Below are 13,010 nucleotides of genomic sequence, written 5' to 3'. Positions count from 1 at the left end.
CATAAAACTCAAAATGCTGTTCAATACAAGAAGAAAATGCTGAAGAATGGTCTCTCAGTGCAAAAACTGGAACCCTTTTCAAAGTATCAGAGAAAGAAAGATATAGAAGAGAAAGAATTCCCGGATCTGTTCTGAAGACCACAAGTGTCCACTTGAAATTCAATCCTCTGCAACTGAGTAACCTCTTTCTTCTTTCATCCCATCTGATCTGATTTTGTTTCATCATTATCTGTAACTGATTTGCAAATGTCTCTGCCTAATGATGAAATTCTTTTGCAACTAAAATATCTGAAACCTTATGCAATTCTGGTGAAATTATGAGTTTTTACTGATTTTAATGTAACCAATTCAACCCCAACTGCATTATTACCATCTTTTATGCATATCCAGGTCATTATCTTGACAAAAAAAATCAAAACTGAACTTCCTGGTCTGAATATAGTTGCGATTCAGGTACCTGATGGAAAACCTCATGTAGCTCAAACTGATTGATACCTGTGCAAAAACTAACTCCAGAATCGGAAAGTTCGTCTTCTCCCGATTTCGACGATATATAACATCGCCTATTTGGCCTCTCGGAAACCTCCTGAAAGTCATTTTGAAAATGACTTCTCTACTTAGAAACTCATGTCTGCACATTTAATTTTTTAAATTTAAAATATCTAATGTTTGAACATTAGAATGGATCTCTTTTAAAATAATTTTTGAAAACGTGCATATTTTGAAAATAATTTTAAAAGGAAATTTTAAAATTATTTTATTTTGTCCAACTCTTCAATTTTGAGGTCAAAGCTCTGTTGACCTGTGCCACATGGCGCTCTGTGATTGGTTTATGACCCTATCCTTTCCTGCCACGTGTCGTCACCATAACCACCCTCGTTGCCACCTTAGCATCGCTACCTCGCTATGGTTATCCCGTGAGCATCTTCTCTTGGCGAGGTAGCAATGGCCGCAGGACCGCGACACGTGTCGCGATCTCCTTCACTGTCACCACATCATTTCTAGTCGGGCCCGCCACGTCAGCATCGCTATCTCGCCATGGTAACCTCCTTGCATCTTCTCCATGGCGACATAGCGACAATCGTCAGATTGTCCACATGTCACGATCTCACAGTTTGTCGCCACATCAGCACGTGTATAATCTGGTTCAAAATTGTGCGTTTAGGCGACCCCGCTAACGTCACACCTCCAGGTAGCATCCACTGACGCATGGGCCACGCACATGATCGCTGCCCTTCCAAAGAGCGCTGTCTTTAAGACAACTACTCATCTATGCAAGTTTGAATTTAAAAACATCAAAAGAGCCTCCCACGGTGAATGTGGGATAATGGTACTTTATGGCCTTTTCCTGTGCTTTTCTCGTTAACAAGCGTCTTACTCTCCATTCATGTGATGTTGTGCTTTTGTTTTTACTAGTCTGCAGATTTTCCTTATGAATGCATGTGTCTTTTGCGCTTTTGACTGCGTAGAACTATTTCTTTATCCTTGTTCGTGGGCAAAGCTCTACGACTGCAGGCGTGGGATTGTTATTTGTTTCAAATGTGGATGCCTGTTCCTTCCATTGGCACCCCTGCACCTTCCTTATCTCATGTGTTCAGTCTCCCACGTCGTAATCTCTTCTCATGAGTTTTACCTTTGCTGGCGGCTCCACCCTGTTTGGCGTGATCCTGCGGGTGCCTTCTTTGCTAGTCGACTTATTACATATGTTTGCATTGGCATGGTCTTGTTCATCGCCAGGGTTTCTTCTATTCTTTGCCAAACTCAGCGGGCAATGTGGGGGCTCCTTCATGTTCTTTCCTTCTATTTTTTGATGCGTCTCCTCTCAACGCCTTGTGTGGGCTTTCCACGCCTTTTACATACCGCAACTTGCTTGATGACAGTCGATCAATAACAACAGCCCTTGCTCTGCTAAAAACGTCTTTTGCTAAATGGGTGCATTTCCTTGCAATTGGATGCTCTCCCTGTATGTCGATTCTTCCCATGAAATGACATGCTTTGGACATGAATGAGATACCAAGCCTTGTTGGTGATAGTGAATCGGAGCAGAAAAACAATTTTGTGCAGAAGCGCAATCATTTCCCACGGCTCCAAATCTATTTACACCGATTCTACAAGTATGGAATGCCCTTCAAATGTGGATTTGTTCCTTCATTCACCATTGATTTTGATCTGAGATTCCAACCTTGGGGACCCCTTTGTTAGAAACCTTGCGTAGTCAAATTGGTTATCCTTAGTGCCACACACAAATGTGTAAATAGCCATGTTATAGCCTCTCTGCATTCTTATGATTTGAAGAAAACTAAAAATCATTTAAAGGAAAGACCCACCTCTTTACAAGTATGGATGCAGTCCTTGCCATACTCAGTGAACTTAGATGATGGTAATGAAAATGATGAAATATTAAAAGCAATTAAAATCTTTATCATTTTTCTATGAAATCTTCGTCTTGCACACAATCCTTATCAGCCTGATGGAATCAGTCAGACTTGGCTAAAATCTTCGTTTTCAACCATTTGAAAAGCTGAACTGCTTTATTGCTCATCTTAGACTGATTAAAATCAACTTTGAGCACAGACTGACCATTAGAAACTCATTTTATCACTTTCAATCCAACTGTCATTTTTGCGCCAAGGGGTCCATTGACTACCCTTAAAAACTGATTTGAACCTCTGACCGAGCCCTGAAAACTGGAGCACTAATTTTCTGTTCCGTACCCTTCTATCCCGTCGGATCTTGTCTCATGAAAAATGCTCAATCAAAAGATATTCGCTGACAAAGTTGACCACTTAAAACATCTGCAGAAAACATGTCAGAAAGCAACAAATTGGGCTCGGAATTGGCCTTGGAAACTGGACAGACGGATACTTGGGAAGACGAGAACTGGGGCACTGATTCTCTATCATGAGGACATTATGGATCTAGGATTTGGGCTCATGACGAATCACGAGGCGCGAATGGCGATCAATCAAAGTGGGCTACTCAGAATTGTTGCAACTAGGAACACTACCAGAAAACATTTTTTGCGAATGGAAAGGACCTGGAAAAGTGTGCAAATGGATTCGTCATGACTTGCAAACGGACACACCTGGAGTATTTTCGGAGGACAACACAGTGGTGGAATCCATTCGATCTCACCAATCATGGATTAGGAGTTATAACGCCACAAACAGGGGTACTGATAAATCTGCAAATGCTGACACCAGTAAAAAGTCATAAATTGTGTTTGGAATCGCGTTTGAAAACTGATCAAACGGATTCGTCAAGACTTAAAAATTTAAACATAGGAAGTCTCTGACGTCTACCATGCAACGCAACAAGAAATTTAGCATTTTAGTCAACTGGGTCAAAGTTATAGCATGTCAAACAGGGCTTCCTAGAAATGTGTGCAAAGTGCAAAAGCATGAAAACAGTAACTGACCAACTTTGAGGGATTCAAAACCTATTCAAACGGACTCGAAATGACTCAAAATCTGAAACATAGGTTCTCAGGTATGGATATTAGATACTCCCAAAGCGGTGAATCACAAAATATTTTTGGGTGCGAGATATTCATTTACAAACAAAGCCTCATGTCGCTGTTTGACACTTACCGTGAAAATGCAAAATTGATACTAGCTCAAAACAGAACTTTGCCAAATAACTCAGAAACTCAATTTAACTTCATGAAACGCTTAGGCATGCTGAATGAAAGGTGCTAGAAGCATTAAACACCTTAGGGGTCTCAAATGGACAGCCGGGTACAACCAGGCACATATGCATTTTAAAAGCGTTTAAGGGCTTGATTTTTTCAATGGTGCTCAAAATCGAGAAGGCAATTTTGAGCGCCAACAGAAGAGACTGAAAAACATATAGCCCCTTGTGGCACTTTCAAAAGGAGGAAAAGGCCTCATAATTTTGCAGGATATGTAGTCTTGATGAGTGATATTATAGCATTTGAGCCTTCTGGTTTTGAAGAAGCTTCAAATCAACCAGTGTGGAACAATGTTATGATGGAGGAGTATCAATCCATCATAAAAAAATGATGTGTACGACATTGTGTCGAACATGCTGAATAATTGGGAGGGGTGAATCAGTTAAACCTGCACAACCAATAAAACTTTTCCAACTATCGGCAAACACTTAACATACATCTATTGCTACTTAAGATCTTTCGGTTAAAGCACAGTAATACACCATCAACAGACAAGCATTAAAAGCACAAGTACACCGAAACAATGAACACCGCATTTATATGTGGAAAACCCAATTTGGGAAAAAATACAGAGAAGCTAACTCTCATGAAATGCATAACAACGCCAGTTAAGGTGACACCAAATAGATGATTTAGTATAACAAAGCTAACTTCTTGAACAAAGGGTATTGTCGGTAGTTTTATTAAGGTTGACTACAAGCTGACATCGATTACAAAATTCCATTAGTGCATCAAGCTATCAGGAAAATTAGGAAGGACCATGCCATCAACAAAGAGCAAAAAAGCAATCACAATATGGTGAATTGGGCAACCATACTCCACATGATGCAGTGTCAGATATATTTAGAAAAATTAATATTTGTAAAATTGATTTGTACTTTTCAAATGTTAACATTGAGGGATATTATGTTAGGTATCTTCCCTAACATCAATTTGGTGTCTGGAAAAAACAGTAACAGAGAGTGTGACCATGATGTAAAAGCAATAAGTAAATGCAGCGGTAATGTCTTACAGAGAATGCTAACCACTCCCGTCCTTCACAATATAATCAGCAACTTCTGGCCTTATACACATCAACTAGCTTTGACCTTCAACATTAAAATATATTCTTTCTAATTGAGCTAGTGGAGATAAAAACTTAGAAGGATGAACAAAGATCGGTACCTAAAATTGAGAGGAAATATGTTTGTAGGTAGCATAATTCAGAAAATAATTGGCAGCTTAAAATCCTTCTAGGCACGGGGAAATAAAACTGGACTATTTCTCAGATAGTAGAATATGCTAGTTCTAGATTTTCATGATTCATCCCTGGTGTTGTTTATATTTGGCAAAGTGAGAAATTTATGTACATTTCTAGAATGTTCCACATATGGCAATACAAGGAAAGAATGTCATGTAATAGTCCTACACAATATATTAAACTTCACAAAGCTCTGCAAGGTTCCCAACAGAACAATACAAGGATAGAGAAAAAACACATAAATATTGCTACAACTATAAAGAAAATAATTGGCAGCTTAAAATCCTTCTAGGCACGGGGAAATAAAACTGGACTATTTCTAGAATGTTCCACATATGGCAATACAAGGAAAGAATGTCATGTAATAGTCCTACACAATATATTAAACTTCACAAAGCTCTGCAACGTTCCCAACAGAACAATACAAGGATAGAGAAAAAACACATAAATATTGCTACAACTATAAAGAAAATAATTGGCAGCTTAAAATCCTTCTAGGCACGGGGAAATAAAACTGGACTATTTCTCAGACTGTAGAATATGCTAGTTCTAGATTTTCATGATTCATCCCTGGTGTTGTTTATATTTGGCAAAGTGAGAAATTTCTGTACATTTCTAGAATGTTCCACATATGGCAATACAAGGAAAGAATGTCATGTAATAGTCCTACACAATATATTAAACTTCACAAAGCTCTGCAACTTTCCCAACAGAGCAATACAAGGATAGAGAAAAAAACACGTAAATATTGCTACAACTATAAAGAAAACTATATAATCATATACTTACCATCATTTCTCGACAATATTCTACAGCAACAAAAGGTGGACAGTTTGAACTTGAAGTTGCAGTGTGATCACTCTTGCCACCACCAGCAACCATTAATGGAGATAAATTAGCATCTATATAGCCTTCGTCACCAAAAACACCTACTGCCGTTTGCATAGTCCTGTAATGCACCATGTGCTGTTTATGATTGATGCTCTAAGTAAAATAAATGATCTCAGCCTTACATGATGGTTGAGATCAGGCATTTTTTAACGTTGTGGCCGACATTTTTGTATGCCGAATGGAACTTTATTTCCCTATCATATGAAAGTATCTCTTCTTAGTTTCTCTATTGTAATTCAACATTGGATTAACCAGAAAAACAAAGAGATTAGCATGCCAATCATGCCAGTACCTTGTCAAAGGAGAAGTCACGACCAACTCGATCCTAGATGCAATGCCGCTATCAGTAACATGCCTACGAAGATTTTCAACCTGTTTTGAATACTGTAATTTTAGTTAATTTTGGTATAAATTACAATATATTATGCCCAGCAATGTTTTACACTTCCAGAAAAGGTCCATATGCTAACAAACAAATTTCCTCCTCAAAAGTGTTGAGATTAATATCGGTGACATAATAGAAAGATGGTTAGCCCTGCAGACAGAAGTTTTTGTAGAGATGTAAAATTGCTTATTACATGCTCTATAAATGTACCATGCAATGACAAGATCTTAATAAGATGAAGATACAAATTCTATTGTTTTGCACCAGACGTGTATCTCACATTAAAAATGAACACAAAAATCAGCTGTGTATAATCTATGTATGTATGTCACCCATATTAGAACTATGCTAAAATATAACTAAGAATTTAGAAAGTAGATTCTTGTACCCAACTAAAACCTACTAGGTAAAATATAAGTTTGCTGCCTGCTTCTCTTTTATATTAGAAAGCATTTCTCCATTGCACTCTCATTTTGATTCGTAAGCTCAATCAATTCTGCAAATTATTACTAAAGACCGTTCACACATTCTAGATTAAGAACTTCTGAAGCCTCTAGAGAACACACATACCTGCTGGCATCCCAAAGGAGTGAGGCTTGCATCGACAAAATCATAGGACAAGTATGCTTTATGGTCCTTTTCTCCAGCTACATTGTGATAGCCCTGTGCATGCCTTACCTAAACACATATTAAAGCATGTGAATCCCTATCAGTACATACTACAGACAAACCAGATCATAAATGTCAATTCTATAGATTTTTCACCTACCTAATCAATCTTGTGAAAGAGGGGCACATCAAAGTTTGAACTTATATTATTATTTGAATTTTAAAAAGAAGATGAATGAATTAACATGATATAAAATACCGTGTGCAGGGTTTTGCAGCGGTGCAAAGGGTATAGGCTGCAATCTGGAGCTTTAGACATATCTGCAGAGATTAAATAAACCAAAAAAACAGTATTGTGTCAATTAAAGAGCAAATGAAGCGCAAAAAAAAAAAAAAAAATCTTAGTAACAACAACCCATTTCAACCATGTTTCAGTAATATTAGATTAATAACTTACATCTACCGAAAACTTGTGTAGTCTTCATTCAGACCAACATTTTTCTTTTTGTGTGTCAGAAAGGAAATACTTGATATTTATTAATTGACTTATGCTAGTCCAGACTCCAGACAACTAAAGCCTTTCCATCTAAGGATTTTCAAGGCTTATCACTAATTTAAAATAATTATCTTGCACAAACAATGCCATTAGCTGCAAGAGAATTTGTTTTTAACATACAGTCTGTTTGTCAGGTAGGTGATGACAAAAATCAGCTCTATATCCAAAATTACTATGAAACTCTATTGATGCTACGATATACAAGCATTCAACTAATTGCAATCTTTCCAGAAGAGAAGAAATAATTTAGAAAATTGTGATCTCTGACATAAAAAATTCAAGTCTTCACTTGGCTGTCTTTCATAACTTATATCCGAACTTGCTAGTCATTTGAGAAATAAATCTATATCAAACATACAATTTTCTTATGAAGAAGCTTCTAGATTATTATTTATAAAATAATAGCAGATGCTGCATATTCACAAAAGAAAAATGTGATAAAATCACACCCCTAGAGTTCATATGGGGCAAAGCTCAGACCATAAAACATAGAAACAAATACAAAGCTGTTAGGCAGCTAACGCAGTTGCAAAGGAAAAAGGAGGAGGATCCCAGTCATCCGTCTTTCCCCAATCAGTAGGGTCAAGCGTATCCATTGGAGGTCCCACCCATCATCGTCCTCTTCTTTAGCTTTGCCTCCTTCTTCAATTGTGCAGGCTAGCGAAATGGGAAGAGCCAGCTTAGGAAACTTGCTAGAGTCAAATTAGTTGGAAGCATAAGTAGTATGCCACCCATAGGTTCCCCCACAAGTGATGCTGAGGTTGAGTGCTGATGAGCAGGCCACAATCAATCTTGTTGATTATTCTCCCTTCTTGAAGCTAGGGGAGAAGCTTGGGAGTGAGTCTTCTAGTTACCTTGAGCATGAAGACGGTGAGACCTTTGAGGATTCGAGTGACCTTTACAAGAAGAGAGAGACAAAGGAAGGACTGTCCAAGTGGTCAAGGACACATAAGCTGGCTACCTTGAGTGCACTTTAGCTTGCAGTTGAATTTTCTATAAGATATTAGAACAAGTCATAGGTTTAGTAAAAAGAAAAACATGTCAATTAAGATAATATTTGACATATGTAACTGAATTTTTTATCTTTTTATATGGTGAAGAGAATCTCCACCCAAAAAGCATGTTAGATCTGGTTGAGTTTGTGATGGATTTGAGATCAAATCCCCTAAAAGAACTATATGCCATGAAAAGAGTTTTGATTTGAAGGGCCTGAAGAAGTCATGGATGCAAGTCCTAAAATTCTACACTATTGGACAACACCAAAATAGAAGCTTAAAAGACTCTGACTGCCCACAAAAGAGGTAATAGGGGTTGGGAAAACCCAAATGAAATAACTTGAAACCATCAACAGGCCTTGGGAAGAATACACCAGGAAAAGTGGGCCAATTTGGGTTCTAAAACAGCCAACAAGATGGTATTAGATCTACATTGCCAAATTGAGATCCACAATTGCAGATGCCATACTTGATAGGACATAGGAACCATGGTCAAGTGGGAAGACAGCCAATGATATCCATATCAAGGTTTACAATATCAAAAGATGGTGTTTGGACCCCACTTCCGATCATTCGAACTAGGGCTGGAAGGAATTGATTTCAATTTTGTGAACCATTTCAATTGGAATTGTCTCTATGAGTGTATCAAAAATTTCACAATCTTGACTAGAGAGGTGAAACTTGGTTTCAGCTTCATTACAAATCATGAGATTCATTAAGGCTCTAGAGAAGAGGTCTAGCAGGGTTCGAATCCCTTTCTTGTGAAATCTCAAGGCATGCACCCATGGCAACCTTGCAAATGGGTGGTCTTGGTCTTGTGAAATGAGGCGGCACTGGATATTTTGCAGCACTTAAATCTTTTGTTTGATATTTGGCTCCTCTTCTAGGAGATCGTCTGCAAAATGACCATTAACAAGCAAGGATGATGAGCTAAGTAAAGCAATATCTTTGACCAGCCCTTGAGACACAAAGTGAACCAAGAGATAAACAAATCCTTTAGTAGTAGGTACGTATAGGACTAGAGCCATGGACAACCTTGACAAATAGATTTGAAAAGCCCAAAGACGTTGGCAATTAAATATATTTATTTTTTAAAATTACCTCACATTAAAAATGCATTTCCCCATTTCATTAAATTCAAAAGAACAAATATTATACAATATGTTCCTAACTTTATCATAGAAACGAAATTTCATTATTGCCTTTCCTAATTATTTTTCATGCATTACAATTGAGAGTCAAGAATGCTACCAAATCCTAAAACAAGTAAATAATTAAGTTGGTTTGGAATTTCATCCTTGCCCTATATAACTCAATTTTTTTAAGTTTGAAATATTGGAATCCCTAGCCCCACAAATTTAATATCAAACTGCTATTAATTTTATATCTAAATCACCAAGGTTTTCAGTATAAAGAAAATATTGATTTTATTCTTTATTGTCCTTTTGGCAGTATTGTGGAAGCACAAAATCACATTGTGCTAGGAAAAGGAACCAAAATAATCCCTACATATGGACATAATTGCCATTCAGTCGAAGAAATCTAATGATCTCTCATTTACTATGTTGCAATCTTCTAGTTAATACAGATCACTACATCACAACAAAAATTAAGATGATTTTTAAAACATTATTAACCATAAGATGAGACACTGAAAACCTTTATATTGCAAACCTTCCTAAAACAAAACCCTCTGAAGTTTCAAACTTTCAATTAAAAATATGATGGCCTTCTCATAGTTCATTCATGATTTTTGTTAGAAAAAGCCTAAGAAAATAACCCATCTAGGATACTCTCAAATTTCATTATATAATTGGCTTTTTATACATGTATGTTTTCACGTTCAATAGTTTGGATAAGATCAACCTCACTAATTATGGAAAGTTAGTATTCTTTTTGGGGGTAAAGGGTGTTTTAGATTTTTTATTTATACCCATGTTTCAAAGCAACTTTTATGACTTTATGTGGTGTGTAAAACTGTAGAGTAAAAAAAGAATCATTACTGTATTAGAAAACAGTTTAAGTTTTTGCAATACTAAAAACGTTTACTTTGTTGGACTTTTTAGCTGAATTTTTTTCCCAAATAAAACTATTACATATTATCTTTGTTTTCCATTTATTTTTCCATATTATATACAAACAATATGATTCCCCCTCAAACAAATTGATGTTTAATCACAAGTTCATAATACAGATGATATATTTTCTACGGAATATTTCTTTTATTGGGGTTTAGGTTTCTGTGTCAAATCCTCCTCTTCCCTTTTCTGTTGGAACTAAGTTTTACTGAAGTCGCAGAAGGGGATACGAAGGACCAGCATGGATTTAATAATTTATCAGCTAACCAATTTAATTTAATCGCCAATAATCCCATCTACCAAAGGCTTCAAACAAAGTTATTGAGTTGTGATATTGCTATCAGGATTTAACTATGTAATTTTTTGAGTGAAACTCATTGACTCATGTTTCACAAGTAGTGATTCACAAGAATCCATCTCTCATGACAATTAAGGAACACTTAGCACTCATTGGATCTAGGTGATGCTCACAGAGGTGAAGAACCGAGACTTCCCGGGAGGTCACCCATCCCAGTACCACTCTAGCTCAAGCGCGCTTAACTATGCTTCAAACAAAGTTATTAAGTGTTTTTGGGCTCACACTTCATGGTATTTAAACATTTGGTAGATTGTTTCTGGCATCTCATGTGAGAAATTCTAAGACCCAAAATTTGGAATCCTTATTTTTAAGCTAATCTCTTCAAGGGAGAAATACTTCAATTTTTAGCTTTTAACGTCACAGATTGAGAATCTTTTGACATATCACCCTTTCAAATTATGATGTTGTTTATTAGTAAAAGATAAATTTTGGATTTTGAAAAAATAGAAAATAATTTTATCTTACCTTATATGAAAGAGATGTCAAACTACCCTTCACTATTTAATCATTAAATCTGATAATATTTAATTAATTGATTTTATATAACTTCATTTTTCGTTTTTCAAAAACAAATTTAAGTTTTCCCTACTTTGCTATAGTTGTCCTTAATTTTGGCTTCACAAAATTGAGGCAACCCTACGTAAAATTCTCATGGATTTATAGGTGCATCCTCTTTGTTTTAAGGCATCAATAAGGTGTCATAAAGGCAATTCGTTATCCCCGGATTGTACTCTGTGTAGCTCTATCTGTGTTCTTTTGAAAGTTTTCATTGAGTTGAATCCCCAATTGCTTGCTAGTCAAAGTTTTTCTTCTCTAACTGTAAATGCTCGATTTTTTGGCAAACTTTGTAATGTCCCCTTTTTAGCATTCATAGCATGATGTTTTCGTTAGCCTATTTCTCCACCGTCTTGTAGGCTAACCAGGACATTAAAGGGACTTAGAGGCCATTTGGCCTAGATAGTTTCAGTTGCAGGTCTTTCTGAGGGGTTTTGAGGCAACTTTGGGCATACTTACTATTTATAGTAAGTCATCTTGGATATGGTCGGACATCCAATGGCAGCGGTATGTCGATGGTAAGTGTTTAAAATCGGCAAGAAGACTTGTTTATCATTGATAAGATTTGTTATGTATTGATAAAGCTATTTTATAAAGTTAAATTTAAATATTTAACTTTATAAATGCATAGACTATAGTTTGTGGGAAATATTTAAATTAAAAGAGTCCCCTTTATTTTATAACACATTGGAGACATAAGTTACATAAAAGGGAGTGATGTTTTATCCCACATTGAGAAAACGAAGGATTGAGCCCTTGTGAGAACACTACAAAGAAATGGAAGAACTTCTTTTAGGCATGCTTGGAAAATATCAAAGAAATTGAAAAATTTTCTGGAGATTATGTCTCAATAGTTTGAAGGACGAAATCCCTTCAAGCTGGAAATCTTGACGCCATTGAAAGATATGGTCTTGAGATTCAATAGGGTAGCAATCTGAAAAAGCAGATATGAAAAGTAGTCCGAAAAGCGGAACCGAAAAAGCAGGCCAAAAATGCAATCTGAAAAAGTGGAACCGAAAAAGCAGGCCGAAAAAGCAGTCCGAAAAAGTAGTTCAAAAAAGCAAATCAGAAAAACAAAGCAGAAGGGGCAGCATTGAAGAAAATTATTACAGCCATCTACAACCAGGTTCCTTTATAGTATTGCTTTTTTAGGTGTTATAAGTTTCAGCTGTAAGTGTGCATTATACCAGCATTATCATTTTGTAATCCATGTAAATGCCAAAGTCTTGGCCATATTTCATGAGCATTGTATTTTTTCATTGCAATTAAGAAGATAATAGTTGTTGGTGTCTTTTAAGCAATTTAATATCATTATTTATCAGCTAGTTAGTTTGCATACCAACTGTTTCTCAAAATGCCAGTTGGCTGTAGGTGTTCATTTCTCATGCTTAGATCATGTATATGCACTGAATATTGCCAAAATTAGTAGCACACTCATGTTAGGCCATTGTGTAGTCCATTGTAGTCTTCTAGCACAAGATTCTCATTGATGCAAATTGAAAAAAAGAGTCATTTGAAGCTAGCTGAAATACTATATTAGTCATACGTCCCTTGCATGTGAATTGTTTGATGAAATTCCTTGAGCTTCCATCAGCATTTTTTTGAGAACAGATTTGAGGAGGGTTATTACAGTGGTATCAGAGCCATAAGTC

At 36.4% G+C, this 13,010-nt stretch overlaps 1 protein-coding gene across 16 annotated transcripts in view; it reads right to left on the bottom strand.

The window, feature by feature from the left end:
* LOC149551451 (phosphoglycerate mutase-like protein 2) overlaps window positions 1-13,010 on the bottom strand; it is a 130,503-nt gene that overhangs the window by 95,808 nt on the left and 21,685 nt on the right. For 9 of the 16 annotated variants that reach the window (XM_089786954.1, XM_089786961.1, XM_089786949.1 and 6 more), the window contains 4 exons: window positions 7,076-7,137; window positions 6,778-6,885; window positions 6,115-6,194; window positions 5,721-5,880 (listed from right to left, as the gene is read on the bottom strand). In XM_089786954.1, coding sequence (XP_089643080.1) covers window positions 5,721-5,880; window positions 6,115-6,194; window positions 6,778-6,885; window positions 7,076-7,135 — 408 coding nt within the window. In that variant the 5' untranslated portion in view covers window positions 7,136-7,137. Of the gene's footprint in view, window positions 1-5,720; window positions 5,881-6,114; window positions 6,207-6,777; window positions 6,886-7,075; window positions 7,138-13,010 lie in introns of all 16 variants that reach the window. The other 7 variants (XM_089786951.1, XM_089786947.1, XM_089786952.1 and 4 more) reach the window with 1 other exon arrangement.

This window comes from Cupressus sempervirens, chromosome 6 (assembly GCF_028749045.1).
Source record: "Cupressus sempervirens isolate cs-2001-9-10 chromosome 6, ASM2874904v1, whole genome shotgun sequence".
NCBI lineage: Eukaryota > Viridiplantae > Streptophyta > Pinopsida > Cupressales > Cupressaceae > Cupressus > Cupressus sempervirens.
Note: the sequence above shows the minus strand (reverse complement) of the source record. Positions and strands in the feature narration are given on the sequence as shown.